This window comes from Myripristis murdjan, chromosome 13 (assembly GCF_902150065.1).
Source record: "Myripristis murdjan chromosome 13, fMyrMur1.1, whole genome shotgun sequence".
Classification (NCBI taxonomy): Eukaryota; Metazoa; Chordata; class Actinopteri; order Holocentriformes; family Holocentridae; genus Myripristis; species Myripristis murdjan.
Window position 1 is genome coordinate 4,863,360 of NC_043992.1, and position 16,857 is coordinate 4,880,216.

A 16,857-nucleotide genomic window follows, 5' to 3' on the forward strand; every position below is an offset into this window, starting at 1 on the left:
TGGGGACTCATGCAAGGAATGAGCCATTTTCTGATCATATTTTACTGTTGGTGCTCATGTGCTTCAGTGCTGTTTGTGAAGTGAGGTGGCTGTGAGACACTTAGCACGCCTAACTTATGGTTTCAAAAGTGACAAACAAACAAATAAGGGCTCATCCGTTCATGTTCATGGATTTTAACAGCTAAGGGCCATGTGACTCAGGCAGAGGCAGAGCCAGCAGAGCAGCCACAGTGAGATCCACCACCACACCTGTCAGGCTGGGTTCAGCCTCCAGCCCGGCCTGAGTGCCCACTGGACCGGGCTCGTGTGCGCTAGGAGGAGCGGCTCCTTTAACGGGCCGTGCGGCAGGCGGAGCGGCAGGAGGAGCGGCTCCTTTAACGGGCCGTGCGGCAGGCGGAGCGGCTCCTTTAACGTGCCGTGCGGCAGGAGGAGCGGCAGGAGGAGCGGCTCCTTTAACGGGTTGTGCGGCACGCGGAGCAGGCGGAGCCAGCGCTGCGGAAGTCGGTCGGGTCACCGGAGGGGCGTTGCTCCTCATGCCCAGCAGAAAGGGCGAGCTGCGGACGGGCTCCAGTGTGTGAGCGGCGGCTCCTGAGGAACAGACCCACCATGTCAGACTCCATCAAAAACGTCGCGATCTTTGGAGCCACGGGGATGACCGGGCTGGTGACCCTGCCGCAGGCTGTGGCTGCAGGTGAGAGCACGGCGCCGAGGTCAAACACATGCACCAGGGCTTATTATTAACCAGACTCGTGCCCAACCTGGGCTCGGGAACCCTGCGGGGTTCTTGATGACGCTTCCGGAGGTTCCTAGTAAAAAGAAGTTGTCAAAGTTCATATTAACTCAGTGACGTAAAGTTAGCAGGGTTTGAAAAAGAAAAGGATTCATTCTGCGCTTATAGAGCGCTGTGAGGCTGCGGACGGGGGGAAGAGTGCTACACAGGGTCTCTGCAAGTCCTTAACCCTCCTGTTATGTTTGGGCTCAGTTTGACAACATTCAATGTTTAACGTCTCTAAATAAATAATTATAATTTTTTTTTGCTTCATATTTAATGAGTGTTCCTAATGTAATGGGCACTACCGGGTAAACATGAAACTCACATGATGACATGTTTTCAATGTCCTATACACACTTTGTAACGCATCGGTTATAAATAACAAAAATCTGTACTTAGAAATAATACAAAGCCATTAAAACACCAAAAATTAACATTTCTTTCCAATTTTAGGTCAATCAGTGAGATTTTATGGTGATTTGTATATTTTTCCGTAATTGGAATAGGCTACTGGCTTAATTGGAATACTGGATGTATAAGTGGGGGTGGGGGATTATGTTTTATTTAAAGGGCTATTTAGGTCGTCAACAAAGAAACAAAGTACCTGATACATAAACTTTGGTAACAATTTTAATTATAATAATTTTGTGGAGGTTTAAACTGCTGGGGTCAAATTGACTCCAAACATAAAAGATGTTCATAAACATAACAGGAGGTTAAAACACCAGGCCTTCAAAGTCATTATACAGGCTTACAGTTGAGTTTATTAGGTCTTAATTACCACATAAACATCTAATACAGTTTATCCATCTTTTAATTTCTTTTTGTCAAAACTTGTCAAGCTCTCATCTCTGCTGACTCTGAAGCGGATGCTGTCTTTATACTGACATGCTACACCTCACCTGTTCGCCTGTGGCAGATTACTCACCTCATATTTACTCTCATAATCTATATTTACATGCACATAAGAAACCAGACTTTTCACTTTAACATCTGTTGGGAGAAATTCCTCTAATATCTGTGGATTTACCCGGATGCTGCATGTGAACATTCATTTGAGATGTCAGGTTATTATTTCTGGACCAAGAAACTTTCTTAATAACTTCAGAATATTTGAATATTTAATTGATTCTGTGTAAACTATAACCAACAGTGGTGCAGAAATACAAGTGGAAGTGCTGGCATGCTACAAAATCATCTGGCCAGGCTACTGCGCACTAGTTTGGGGAGATTTAAAACAAACAAAAAAACAAACAAACAAACAAAAAAAATCCCAGCTCTCCGTATTAATTGATTGATCAAACTGACAGTCTCATAGAGGCGAGGCTGACTGTAAACTGTAAGGTGTCAAAGTCCAAACTTCATGCTGAACCCATGAACCAAGTGGACAAAGTTAAATGGGATTGAGTGAGAAACCGTGACTCAGTGACTGAAGGCTTGTCGCTCTAAGTGTTTCTGTCTGCTGCTGGTTTTCTCTGTGAAAACATGACAGTTCACTTTTCAGTTCAGTCCGCAGGGGATTCCATGACTACACACTTTAGACCCACGTGATGATAAATCACTTATGCAGAAGCAGAGTGTCGTTTGATTTATTTGATTTGCAAGCATTTTCATTTCCTTGCCCTCTGGTCACCACGGGGGAGGGAGAAAAAAATGTGGAGTCATGTTAGACGTTGAAGGCCAGCGTTATGCTGAGTCATGCAGGCTGTGCAGAGAGTTGATAGCAGAGAGCTGTTTGCTATCGGCCCTGTGCATGGAGGGCGGGCTCGCCTGGAGGTTCAGGGGCCTTGGGAGGAGAACAGGTTTCATGTCAGGCTCAGTTTTGAGACAAGGTCATTTTAAAATTGAAATGATGGTAACCGGCTGAATCTGGTTAAATTGGGATCTCATGCAGCCGTTAACAGACTTTAACCAACCTGCGGTGTTTGTGCCAAGTCTCAAAAGGAAAACAGACCAGTCTTGCTCATTTATTGAACATGTCGAACAAACGTCACTGTGATGCTGACAGTCCCGTGCAGCAGGATCAAAATTCAGTGTTATACAGAATACGCACAGAAATATGGATGTGTGGGGCACAAAAGTAAATCTTAATATTAGCTCCATTTATTTTGTTTTAGTAATCACAAATGAAACATCTCACCCATCAGTTTCATAAGCTGTCCATCAAAAGTATAGTATTTCCACATTTTAATTACATTTTCTGTTTGTTCATTCTTTATTCTAGTCAGCTAATTACTGGAGACAAGGAAGATTTGTGGCTCAGAGATTAATCTAATTCTGCACGGCCATGCTTTGCAGTGTTGTTTAATCCAGTCCCACTCAGTCATTAAAAGTACATCTTCAGTTAGAGAGGCAGCTGTTTCTCCAGTCCTGAACCATCATGCAGATGAAGTGGGTGTGAAAATGAAAAGGGCTTAACGTGGAAGCTAAATGATCACACTGTCAAACTCTGAAACCATTAATTCAAAGTAACACGCTCATGCTGCCTCTCTGGGTGTGACAAAACTCATATTTGGTGAAGGCAGGAAATCACAAACTTAGGCAGAGGAAGGTGAGTCAACTTGAGGGAAAGTGGCTTCAACAAAAACTGTAAATTCCTACACAAAATCGCTCCTTGAATACACCAAACATGTGGGCCTGGTGATCTGTAAGCATGTCAGTGTATCTCAGGGTGTGTCTGAGTGTGTGACTGCCATCACGTTGTCTCTCTGCGCAGGCTACAGTGTGACGGTGCTGGTCCGGGACGCCTCCAGGCTGCCGGCCGACCACAAGGCGTCCCGAGTGGTGGTGGGTGATGTCTTGAACAAAGACGACGTGAAGAAGACCATGGAGGGCCAGGATGCCGTCATCATCATCCTGGGCACCAGGAATGACCTCAGTAAGGCGCTGCAGCAGGGCTGAGCAATAAAAAAACAACAGTATCACAATATATATATTTCCTTAATAGAAATCTAAAATTAGCCTAAAATGTTGAATAAAATGTCATCACATTTGTAAGAAGCACACATGCAGGAACTGCACTCTGTATTATTTTGGTGGGAGATTAGTAAAATGATAATACACACTGATAATACAGATTTTACAAGTAGACATTAAATGCGACATAATTACTTGATGTATAACAGTGTAATTATTCATATCGACTGATAGAATTTATTGTGATACTTTTTTTTGTCATATCACCCTGCTATACGCTGCAGATTTACAAGAAACACTCAAAAACAAAAATGATGAGAGAACACATCAAATGAAAACACACACACACACACACACACACACACACACACCCCTCTGTGTGTGTTTGTCTCACTGTCTAATATAAAGAGGTCTTGCTGTAGGCTGTAAGTCTTAGAGGACTTACAGATGTGATGAATGGCATGCCATTAGGTGCAGCTAAAGCATTTTGTGTTACTTTAAACACACACACACACTCACACACACAAACACTTGATTTTGTTGCTGCTTCAAGGACAAAGTTTTCCGACAGTGATCAATAAAGTTGATCCTCTGTCGCGTGACTGAACCTGTTCGCCTTCAAGACTTTTTGTAACAGTGTAGTGTTGCATAACGTCCACTAGAGGTCGCCACAGACTTTGGTAACACACAACCCGGCGTGACCATGAGCTGCAGGAAGGAAGTATTTTGACACTCTGTTACTAAACTCTGTTTTGAACTGAGCTGACTGAGCAAACATTTATTTTAAAAGAGCTGATGTTTAAATCCAAAATGTTAAAGTCACACATTTCTCTGTTCACCCTCCTGACAGAAGAAATTCAGGATCAATCAAGCTCTCAGATCAATACTGCCAAAGGGCAAATGTCCTCTTGTTGACCAGATTCATCTAGTTTTTAAAATTTGTTCTTGAGAGTTGAACTGAGGTCAGCTGGACTTGTCTGTAGATTCTCCAAGACGTTTCCCTTCACATCCAAGACGCTCGGTCAGTTCTGACAGAACCGAGTCCAGTTGCACAGAGAGACGTCCAGCTCCGTGTGGCCGGTCCAGACCCGGCTGACCGAGAGGCTCTGGTGTTTGACTGGTTTGACTGATCTCGTGCATTCGGCTCGGAGCCCTGCCCTCCTACTAACTCCTGATGGTTTGTGCCCACCAGGCCCCACCACCATGATGTCTGAGGGCACCAAGAACATCCTGGAGGCCATGAAGGCTCGCGGCATCCGCAAAGTTGTCGGCTGCATGTCAGGTGTGGCTTGTCATAAAAAGAAAAAAGGCTTCTGTCATGTAGTGTATGAACTGATGCTAGCACATACTGCACTGCTTATCTGGGTGAGGTAGCTTACAGAAATATTTATGGTGTTTACATAGATTGAGAAAAGTTTGGGCCATCACAGGTTAATTATGTATTAGAAATGGATTAGAAAGTGCTTTTCTGTTGTTAGAGAATTGCCATAATGTGGTAAATCCCTCCTATGTGGTAATCTAAGAAGATTAGAACAAAAAGTGTGAATTTTGTTCAGATGTATGTACATTTCAGTTGCAGCTATTATTACACCAAACTCTTTTGTGTAGCTTGTAAGGCTCTAGTAAGGCCCTAGTCTGCTGAGCACAGCCTGAGGCAGGATTTCTCTTATTCTGACTGACTTGCTGCTCCTGTTTGTTGCCTTGGATTCCTGATAACTGACTGCTAGTGCATCTTCTAAATGTTTAAAATGGAAATGCAGAGGTAACTTCACTAAACAGCGTGCACTCATCGGCTTGTATTGTGCCTCTGTCCTCTCCTCGACCTTTCGTCCTCGTGTCCTCTGCCTTCACTTCATTCCTTTATTTCTTCTCCTCTCCATTCTCCACACTTCTCCTCCTGTATTTCATTCTCCCTCTTCTCTCCTCCCTCTTGGTCTTCCCTTCCCTCCACCTCCCAGCCTTCCTGCTGTGGGACCGCTCCAAGGTCCCGCCCCGTCTGGTCCCCGTGACCGAGGACCACGACAGGATGTACACTGCGCTGAAGGAGTCTGGGCTGGACTACGTGGCCGTCATGCCTCCTCACATCGCCGGTCAGTACGAAGCAGAGACGAAGACCTTCATTCCAAAATGAGATAGTCACCATCTGAAAAAAAAAAATAAATAAAATAGAGCCACAGTTTCTTAGAAGGTGACGGCTGGCATCAAAGTGCGTCAGATAGTATCCGACCTAAAGTCTCTGCTGTAAGAAATAGTCACACTTTGGAGGCTCTCATCAACCTTATTCATGAGTGATGGGTTTCATGTGTTTTTTTAATGATGTATAGTGTTGAAAAACTAAAACCTTTTGAAAGTGTGCATCAAAATGTTTGCCGCTGCATGTGTGTTGACTGAGGCGCTGTTGCTCTCTGTGGGCGCTTTGGCTGCGAGGCAGAAACACACACGAAGAGGATAAAGGAGCCTACACAGCAAGCAGCTCGGAGGTTAAGTTTAAAAAAAAAAAAAAAAAACATTAAAAATGCTTTGCACCATTTCAAATTAGAGGCACTTTTTTTTTTTTTAGTCAGGCTCTCAGCTTCTCAAAGCTGCAGCACTCAAGCCTGTTGTGCAGAGATCCAGCCATCTTAAAATCCTGAATCACAAACTGTGGCTGCAGCAAAGAGGAGTGTCCCATCCTCCAAAGTGAGACGCTGTAGATTTCCTCTGCTTACCCAGTTCAAACTCTGGTATGTTCACTTCTCCACCCACAGGAAATGATGAATCAACCCTGACCAGTGAAAGCCAAAGTGCCTCCCAAACAGCACTGAGCAGCTCTGTGCAAAAAAAGAGAAGAATCTGTTAGATCCTCTTGCCTCTCTGCATCCCTGCACTTTGACATGAAGCAGCTCCAGCCCGGCTCTGCAGCTTGCTGAACATTATGCACATCGCATTACTATTATTTTCTAGTTTTTATGGATGCACTGATATGATATCTACACTGATATCCTCCTAACCATTACAGCTGATGCAGATATGCATGTGTAAAGTTCATTGTTCAAACGCACATGCACAGTAACACAGGTTAAGCTTTGGAGACTGAGGCCTGTCTGAAGGTCATTGTTTTTAGTTTTACTGTGTTGCTCCTGTGAGCGTCGGATTCAGTAACAAAATCTAAGAAAACAAGCTCACCATGTCCACACTCAGCTTAGCATTGTCAGTAAAAATCATATATGATGCTGCTGTTTAAAGCTGGTGTCAGCTGGTGCTGCTATGGGGGTCTCGTGTCCTCAGCAGCAGGACTGGCTGGAGCGGCTGTGAGGTTTTTGTTCTGATGCCTGAACTGGTCGAGGTGTGGGCTCCTTTTGATGCTGCTTTACAGTTAAAAGCTTTACATGTAACATGTGTTACCTACGACACTTGTTGCCTATGACACGTGTTACCTACGACATGTGTTACTTAAAACACGTGTTACCTACAACATGTGTTACCTATGATGTGTTACCTATGACGTGTTACCTATGACATGTGTTACCTACAACATGTGTTACCTATGACGTGTTACCTACAACATGTGTTACCTATGATGTGTTACCTATGACGTGTTACCTATGACATGTGTTACCTACAACATGTGTTACCTATGACATGTGTTACCTACAACATGTGTTACCTATGACACGTGTTACCTATGACGTGTTACCTATGACATGTGTTACCTACAACATGTGTTACTTAAAACACGTGTTACCTATGACGTGTTACCTACGACACGTGTTACCTATGACATGTTACCTACGACACGTGTTACCTATGACATGTTACCTATGACGTGTTACCTATGACACGTGTTACCTATGACATGTTACCTACAACATGTGTTACCTATGACACGTGTTACCTGTGACGTATTACCTATGACATGTGTTACCTACAACATGTGTTACTTAAAACACGTGTTACCTATGACATGTGTTACCTATGACGTGTTACCTATGACGTATTACCTATGACATGTGTTACCTACAACATGTGTTACTTAAAACACGTGTTACCTATGATGTGTTACCTATGACGTGTTACCTATGACGTGTTACCTATGACGTGTTACCTATGACATGTGTTACCTATGACGTGTTACCTATGACGTGTTACCTACAACATGTGTTACCTACGACACGTGTTACCTACGACATGTGTTACCTACAACATGTGTTACCTATGACACGTGTTACCTATGACGTGTTACCTATGACATGTGTTACCTATAACATGTGTTACCTATGACATGTGTTACCTATGACATGTGTTACCTATGACATGTGTTACCTATGACACGTGTTACCTACAACATGTGTTACCTATGATATGTGTTACCTATGACGTGTTACCTATGACATGTGTTACCTACAACATGTGTTACCTATGACACGTGTTACCTACGACATGTGTTACCTACAACATGTGTTACCTATGATACGTGTTACCTATGACGTGTTACCTACGACATGTGTTACCTACAACATGTGTTACCTATGATACGTGTTACCTATGACGTGTTACCTACAACATGTGTTACCTATGACACGTGTTACCTATGACATGTGTTACCTACAACATGTGTTACCTATGACACGTGTTACCTATGACATGTGTTATCTATGACACGTGTTACCTATGACATGTGTTACCTATGACACGTGTTACCTACAACATGTGTTACCTATGACATGTGTTATCTATGACACGTGTTATCTATGACACGTGTTACCTACAACATGTGTTACCTACAACATGTGTTACCTATGACATGTGTTATCTATGACACGTGTTACCTATGACATGTGTTACCTACAACATGTGTTACCTATGACACGTGTTACCTATGACGTGTTACCTACAACATGTGTTACCTATGACACGTGTTACTTACAACACGTGTTACCTACAAGTGTCACCTACAACACGTTACCTACAACATGTGTTACCTACAACACGTGTTACCTACGACACGTGTTACCTACGACACGTGTTACCTACGACACGTGTTACCTACGACACGTGTTACTTACGACACGTGCTACCTACGACACGTGTTACCTACGACACGTGTTACTTACGACACGTGCTGGCTTTGTAGTGTCAGCAACGTCTCTCTGGACGTTGCTGATGTGAGGACTGTCTGTGGGACATTTTTGACTGTGATGGTAGAGAGACACTGAAGCCCCAGTATCACCACTGAGAGACATTACAGCACGGAAAAACAACTTACATAGAAATATCTTCTCTCTCTGTCTGTCTTTGTCTGCCTCTCTGTCTGTCTCTCTCTGTCTGTCTGTCTGTCCAGGCGACCAGCCGCTGACGGAGCGCTACGAGGTGACGGAGAACATGCTGAAAGGAAGAGCCATCTCCAAGTTCGACCTGGGACATTTCTTCGTCAAGTGTCTGTCCACCTCGGAGTGGGACGGCAAGACTGTGGGAGTGTCTGGACAGTACAGTTAATCCGCCCAAACACACACACACGCAGTGATAGTGCAGGATGTAAATGGAATCACTGCGTGGCTGTTCTCTGTTTGGAGAGATGTTTGTTCATGTTGAGAATTAGAGTGAGAATGAAGGAAGTGTGTTGATTCAAACCTTTAGCTTAGTTTAGATAAACCATTAATGCTTAAATCTCATCATGTTTTCACCTTTTAAAATCCTGACTGAGCCGCTTTGGCTTTGTGTCATTGTTGTACTGACGTCCAGTTTGTCTCCGGCCACGCTCAGAGACATTGGATCAACATGTGCCAGACGTTCACTGCTGTTTTTCAGAGCTTTATATCAGATCTTTTATTTTACAAGTGTAACAAAACTGCATATGGATCGCTTTGTGTGCCATCAGCGAAACTTTCATCATGTGATGCTTCTTCTGGGGCCATTCCACTGCATGCTTGTCATTTTTATAGCTTTTGAAATAAAGGAGTTTATTGTACCAAAGCCTGTGGTGCCGTGCTGAAGCGTCATGTGAAGCGCCGTGGCTGCAGGACGAGTCACACTCCCGCTGCCATGAGATGATAACCATGGTTAATATTACAGCACGTCTGTACAGCACCTTTACAAACTATAATTACCAAGTGCTTTACAAAATGACTGGAATAAATCAGGAGAGCAGAGGAGGTGATGAAAAAATGAAATAAAATTAGAATAAAAAAGAATTGGAGGAGTCAGACACCACACACACTGGCTAAACACACCGTCCCTGTGAGAGAGTGTTAAATTCCCAGTGTCATGCTGGGCTGTCACCTGTGGTGCAGAGGGCCTCCTGTCTGTTGTGGGTTAGCCCTGTGGTCTTCAAACTGGGGCCAGAGGTCCAGCGGGGGTCCTTGAGACAGGCCCAGGAGGTCTGCAGCAAAATGAGCAGCAGCTGAGTGTTTCAGCGAGGAAATGAACCAGGAGGACTGATTTGATTAAAGGTTTCACTCTGCCAGCTGTGCTCATCAACACACACACACACACACACACACACACACACTGCAGACAGCTACATCTGTGTGTGTGTGTGTGCTTGAGTTACTTGTTGAATCTTGGTGGGACAGTGTGTGAGGAGGCCCTCTACTCCATACCATGTGTGTCTCTGAGTGACAGTCAGCCTGTCAGACAGGACAACACCGGAAATACCTGTTTCTATCTTCACAATAAAATCAAGAATCTTGTCAAGTGGACGACAGATTGTCCAATAGGTATATAAGTACAATATTATATTTGCACTGATTTCGGTGGTCTTATTTTTGTTTAGCATTGAAAAGTTATTTGTATTCGTGGCAACAGCTGCTGACGGGAGTGGCTTTTATTTTGTAAGTGTCAGGAAGTTGTTTTTTTGTGTGTGTGTGTGTGTGTGTGTGTGTGTGTGTGTGTGTGTGTGTGTGTGTGTGTGTGTGCCCTCTGGCGTCCAATACGCAGGGCGAGGCGGAGCTAAATCTGTTTTTCAAAGTGGACTGGTCGGGACTTCATGTGGCGATAAGTGGAGCCGTGGACTTTAAAACCCAGCCGCTCCGCGGGGACACCGAGCGCCTCTCCGGGCTGTGTCTGCTGGCTGTCCCGCCGGGCAGAGCCCCCTGCTCCAGGTAGGACCCATGCTGCTGTGTGGCTGCTGTGGACCAGCGTGTCCCAGTGAAACTGCCTCTGCTGTGGACGTGGACATGTGAGTCCCTGCGCCGTGTCAAAGCACCACGGCACCGACGGAGAACCTCTGTAGTTTCGGACAGTTCTGACGCCACACACCGCGGCCGTGTTTTCAAAGGCGACAGGAACTTGCAGCTTTTTAGGTCCGTCAGTGAGAAACAGAGCAGAGAGAGGAGGCTGGGAAACAGAGTGAACAGCTGCTGTCGGCGCTGCCTCTGTGCTCACAGCCTGTGCGCCCATGGAAATCCCTCTTTTATCGGTGATGTAATCATGAAAGAATCACTGTAATGCAAATTACATAACAAGGCAGTGTTGTCCGTACAGCAGACACTTAGGGTTGCATTTGTAGGTTTATACAGTACATTACTTCTTACATCATCATTGTAGTTAATCGCTGGTTATTGTTACACGCGCGTTTGATGCAGTTCTGTAATGAAAAATAAACGTGGAATTCGCCGCGGTGGCACGTAACGTATGTAAACTACATTACCCATAATGCCACGAGGCACGGACAGCCCCCAACGAACGGCTTTTGGCGTGAAACTCAAATCCCGGGCGGGAGAAGAGGAGAGAGCAGTCTGCCGAAACTGGAGGCTTAACGCCGAAACCTTTTAAAAACACACGCCTCCGCCGGGTTAACGTGTGTTTGTGAAGCGGCACCGGGGTTTAGCGAAGTGTTTCTCGGTGTGAAGAGGAGCCGGGACGGCGGCGTGTCGGTTGGCCGGGAGGGAAGTGAGCTCAGCAGGTTTGTTTGGTTTCAAAGTTGGACTCCATGGCGTCGGTTGCCTCACATCCACCAACACGTTGGTCCGTCGATCTACTCGTTTCTGTCTAGTTAAATTAAGTATTTTTATTTTTAAAACATAACCCTAGCTTTTAGCAAGTCACACTTATATAAAGATCCACGACGCCCACGTTATGAGACTCGTACAGTCGTGCTAAATGAAACGAGCTAGCTAACTTTACCGCTGCGACCCCCAACCAGCCGCTTCCTCTGCAAACCCAGGAAAACAACACGGTTAGCATGGATGGGAGTGAAAAATAACAATTCATTTGCTATGAATCAGCTGTTTTAAAGTAACCTGCACAGTGTTTAACTCCAGGTGGTTTACTGCGGCGTCGCTAACTGCCAGGGTCATGACGGGGTTTCTGGAAGTCATGGAGGGAAAGCCAGTGAACATGATTACACGGTTTTGGGACAGTTCATATAATATCAATGCATTTTGTCAGCCTCAGTGTAAGAGATCATTAATTAGCTGCTAGTGATTGATCCAGCTTAATAATCTTCCACTGGGTTTATATTATGCTCGCTACCCCGCACGATAAGAGTAAACTTAAATCAATTGGTGTCACTTTAACCCCGTAATTGTGATTTAAACCTCGAGAAAATGATGAAAATAAAATGTGTCAGGTGCTTTCTGTGTCTTTTTGACGACCTAAACAGCTCTCTAGATAAATCATACCCTCACCCACTACTGCAGGAGTGGTTATGTTCTGTTGGGGCTCCAAAGCAGAGAGAAGCTTTTTGACAATTATAAATGGCATGTCATAGTTCCTCAAAGTTATCTAAAACAACTCAAATAATTTTATTTTAAAATGTTGATATTTCTTATACATTTTATACAGCCAAAATAACCTGGGGCCAAACTGACCCTAAACATGAAGCAAAAAATTATGTTAATCATGTATTTAGAGATGCTAAACACAGAGAGATAATAGGAGGGTTAAAAAAAAAAAAGTTAGTAAATTTGAATGTAGGAGGAGATCTTTAGGAAACACTTAACATAACTATTTTCTGTTGTGTTCATATTATGCTCACTATCCCTGCAGAACAATATAAGTTTAAATAAAGAAATAAAGACCTCTGGTTCTGATCTGAAATTTTAATCAAGGAAATAAACTAGGTATGTTTATGTAGGTCATTGAAATTCAGCATTTTAATTGAGGAAAGCTATGGAAAGTCATATTTATGTTTGTCATGGAGTGGGAACCCTGCAGTACAAGTCAGCTAATGATTTCTGCGTCTCTCCACAGAAGATGATCATGAAAGGGCAGAAGCGTAAACTCTCGCATGAGGACGTGGAGGTCTCGGACAGAAGTGGTGCCTCCTGGGAGAGCCAGCGGCAGTTTGTGTTTTACGTGTCTCTCAACAAGTATCAGCGAGGCCAGGAGCTTCCTGAGCCCAGCCTGCGGCGCTCTGTCCTGATCGCCAACACGCTGCGCCAGATCAGCCTTGAGGCCGCCGAGGCCCCCCCTGTTGATGTGGGGGTGTCGTCGCCTCCGTCACCCTGTGGTCCTGCAGCCTCACCGGTGAAGGAGAGGGAGAGCATCGCCCCCAGGATGGCAGCACCAAACTGTCCTGCGGCGGTCGCGGTGGCCACCTGCCCCTTGGCTGCATCAAACCACCAGTCGGTCGCATCAAACTCTGCACCGAGCAGATCTCTGGCAGGCTGCTCGTCGAGTGCAGTGAATTTTTCTCGCGACGATGATGAAGAAGACTGGGGGTCAATGTCCGCCGACCCTGATTTCTCACTCTCGGCGGCCATCTCCTCCATCCTCACCGCTCTGGACTCCACCATCGATGGACAGGCGGTTCCGCGGACGCCTCTCAGGTCCTTGGAGAACCTGACAGCACTGGCCGGGGGTCCTGAGGGAGATGCAGCATGGGCAAAACAGGGCGTGAAAGGTCACTGGGGTGGCAGCTGGGAGCGTCAGGAGGAGTGCAGCATGGAAGGGATGAGGTCCAGCTACCTTGGGGATCTGGCGGTGGAGGATCTGTTCCAGGATATAGACACGTCCCTGCTGGAGAGGGACATGGGGGCGCTTGGCGTTCGAGGAGGGGGAGGTGTGCATTCCAGTGGAGATGATCTCCTGAGGTACCTGCCTCCTCTGTCCTCTCCGTCCTCCTCTTTCTCCCTGTCGTTCAACCAGAATCTCAAGTGCCTGCCCTCATTCTCCTCCTTCAGCCCATCTTCGTCTTCTCCTTCCTCCTCTCCTCTCTCCTCGCCATCAGCTTGTCCGTTCTCCAGTCAGAGTCACACCAGAGAAGGACTCGAGCTGGAGCATCTGATGGAGATTCTAGTGGAGTCCTGATGGCCTCGAAGAAATCCTCTAACACAGGAAGTAAACCGCCTGGCATGGGCTGGGTCGCTGAACAAAGACTGAAGTGGACATGAAATGACTAAAGAGCTGTGTCTTTACTGTAGCTGTTTGGAACTGGTTTTATAAGGCAAAGACTGGCTTGTCAGAGTTGTTAAAACTGCTCTGCCTGGTTTTATATTTTATCTAATTTCCGGAATGGCATATTATGGTCTTTAGTAAGTTTGTTATATAACAGAAGGCTCTAGAAATGTTTGTAGAAACTGTAAAAAGGATTGTTGTTTCAAGACACAAATTGCTCCACTGGCAGGCAAACATGAGTTGCAGCTGTGATGCACCTTGGCAACATTGGTTTTCTGGCAGAAATGAAAGGTGAATCACAGGAGAAAGCATGTTTGAGCAGTAAGTCGTTGACAATACTACATGATGATACAATACTACAAAAGTGTTATTTGCCAAAAACCCTCTGTGCTGTTCTAAAATTACTGCACAAGTGTCAAGTGGCTTTTTCAGGTCAAAGGCAGTCACATGCTGTTGCATCTTAAAAAAAAAACAAAAAAAAAAACAAGGGATACAAATGTTGCATAAGTCTACTTTCTAATCTATAATATTTAAAGAAGAAAACTTTTCAGCCGAGCAGTATAGGTCTTAGGCATTACCTAAAAATAAGTGACACTCAAGTAATGATATTGTGATGGTATGTGTGAGCAGTTAAATGAACATTATGCAGTTACCATGTGTGTTAGTTTTACAGCTCAGCCAGTCAGAACCGAGGGCCACTTATACCAGTTTTATGAGACAGAGTTGATTCAGGAAATGTGAAGTCGCAAGGTAATCACAGCAAGTGCATTGAGAGAACTGCTTGGCCAGTGTAAAATTTGTCAAATGCATCACAGCAGCAAGTCACCCTGCCGTCACACCTGGCCAGCTGCAGCTGCTTTAGCAGCATCACCCATCAGCAGCCAATCATGTGCAAGCATTGCTTGGTGCTGGTGCAACAGCAGACAGCCGGCGAGGTCAATAGGTGGACACAGGTGGGCTTGATGTGGGTGTTCAGTGAGGGGATCTGCTGGTGTTGATGAGAGCTCAGAGTCTGAGGGAAGGAGAGAGATTGAAACACTAATGTCAACAAGTCATATCTTCTGTGAAGAAACCCCTGAAACCTCATGATCAGTGAGCTGTAAAGCAACGTGAAGACAGCTGCTCAGAGATCAGGAAGGGCTGATGAACCAGGTCAGATGTTAGTCAATATTAAACACCTTGTTAGCTGCTGATTATAATGCAGTCGTCAGGTGGCCGTGGTCCAGAACAACCAGGGTTCTGGTTTAATTACAAAAACTAAAAATTCTTGAAATTGATCTCTGTAATTCAGCAGTCCTGCTTCCTATCTGCTTGCTGTGAGTGATACAGCAGTAAGTAGAGAGCACATGAACTTCAGTAGATGTGGAAGGAAGTTGTGTTCATGTACCCTGTGTTAGTACTGCACAATACTAATCACTGAAAAGTATACTGTAAAAGAGAACTGTTAATGCCTGTGAACCCCGACATCACTGAAGGCTGACAAGATCAAGTCCTTGACTGACGCCTGGGTTGGAGCGGTGACCTCTGACCCCGGCAGCGTCAGGATCAGCTGGACGAGCAGGTTACGCTTCATGTGAACCACTGACGTCTGGCTTTCACTTCCAGTCACATACAACCACTATGCAACCGCTCTGAGCCGTGCAGCTGACCTGATCCCGGTTGGTCGATCACAGTGAATGTTTCAGATCGTCCTATCAGGGCAAGAAAAAAACCCTTCAGTCCTCAGGCCACATTGGCCGATTCCAGACGGTGTTGATTTCCACTCTGTACTGTGAGAACGTCTGTTCGCTCACCTGTAGCTCATTTTTTGTCTGTTTCACTCGGGTCCACATGTTTTTACTGGTTTACATTTGAATTATTGCACTTTTGTTAATATGTATTGTTAAGTTCTCACATCAAGTGAGTGTGAATTGTTTTGCTCAGTCCATTCAGCAGAGGTAAAATTTTAGTGTAATTCAACCAGATTTTTTCCCTCTAAAACAATATGCAGTTTCCAGTGGAGTTTTAGCAGCCTGTGTTTGAACCGTAACAGCCAGGCGTAGGTTTTGCTCCAGAATCTAAAAAAATCAAAATCCACCCACTGCTGAATAATAGAATGATGGACTGAGCAAACGCTGAGATCAACTGTTTGAGGAAGCACATTCTGCCTGTTTGTCGGGTTTTTGTACATTTATATCCTGTTAAAGGATCGAAGTTGCTTTCTATGCAAAGGTCCCTTCTGAAGAGCTGGACTGCAGTCTCAGACTTTAACATATTAGTTAACAAGATGGGTAATTTAACGGACGTACCATATGTGAGAATTCACTGATGTGTTTGGGGTTGTTATAGTAATATACCTTGGCAGTTATTTTATTTTAATTATTTCAAAGAATATTTTAATGGTTATGTTTTGGAATTTAGGGTGTAAAGCCCAGATACTATGACTTCATGTTTTTTTTTTTTTTTAAGTCAAAGGCATGAGATACATAAAATGTCTGTTCTCCTATGCTGATATTTTTAATAAAATGTGAAGATAGAGTTGTACATGCTTTTTATTTCACACCTCTGGTTCATTTCATTTATCAAGTGAAAGTGGTCACCTGATAGTGAACCAAGCCACTCTGCTCCAGCCCTAACCCCTAACCCCTAACCCTGTAAATACAGAGAAAATGAACTTGGTGTACTCCAGGTTTTGAAATGTCTGAAACTGGACAGGAAGTCTGGATTAGCGTTATTACACGATCCAAACAGACACCAACAGTGTCTGTGGCTTCAGACCTTTGTAACATCCTGCTGATTGTTGAAGAATAATGTTCATATAGTGTAACGTGGTGTAGTCAGCAGGAACACCTGTCAAACTTCACATCAAGACA

The 16,857-nt window shown here is 44.6% G+C and overlaps 2 protein-coding genes across 3 annotated transcripts; both read left to right on the forward strand.

Annotated features, from left to right (window-relative positions):
- The first annotated feature begins 524 nt into the window (after positions 1 to 524).
- On the forward strand, positions 525 to 9,636 carry blvrb (biliverdin reductase B). Its single transcript, XM_030066351.1, has 5 exons — positions 525 to 691; positions 3,489 to 3,650; positions 4,881 to 4,970; positions 5,647 to 5,778; positions 9,009 to 9,636. Exons 1-5 carry the CDS (start codon positions 607 to 609, stop codon positions 9,161 to 9,163), a joined length of 624 nt encoding a protein of 207 aa, XP_029922211.1. The 5' UTR covers positions 525 to 606; the 3' UTR covers positions 9,164 to 9,636.
- Positions 9,637 to 10,620: 984 nt separating this feature from the next.
- Positions 10,621 to 16,522, forward strand: sertad3 (SERTA domain containing 3). 2 transcript variants are annotated; one of them, XM_030066348.1, is made up of 2 exons: positions 10,621 to 10,767; positions 12,860 to 16,522. In XM_030066348.1, the coding sequence occupies exon 2, from the start codon at positions 12,863 to 12,865 to the stop codon at positions 13,916 to 13,918; it is 1,056 nt and encodes a 351-aa protein (XP_029922208.1). In that variant the 5' UTR covers positions 10,621 to 10,767; positions 12,860 to 12,862; the 3' UTR covers positions 13,919 to 16,522. The 2 variants fall into 2 exon arrangements, with proteins under 2 accessions (XP_029922208.1, XP_029922207.1); XM_030066347.1 differs by lacking the exon at positions 10,621 to 10,767 and adding an exon at positions 11,328 to 11,570.
- The last annotated feature ends 335 nt before the right edge of the window (positions 16,523 to 16,857 follow it).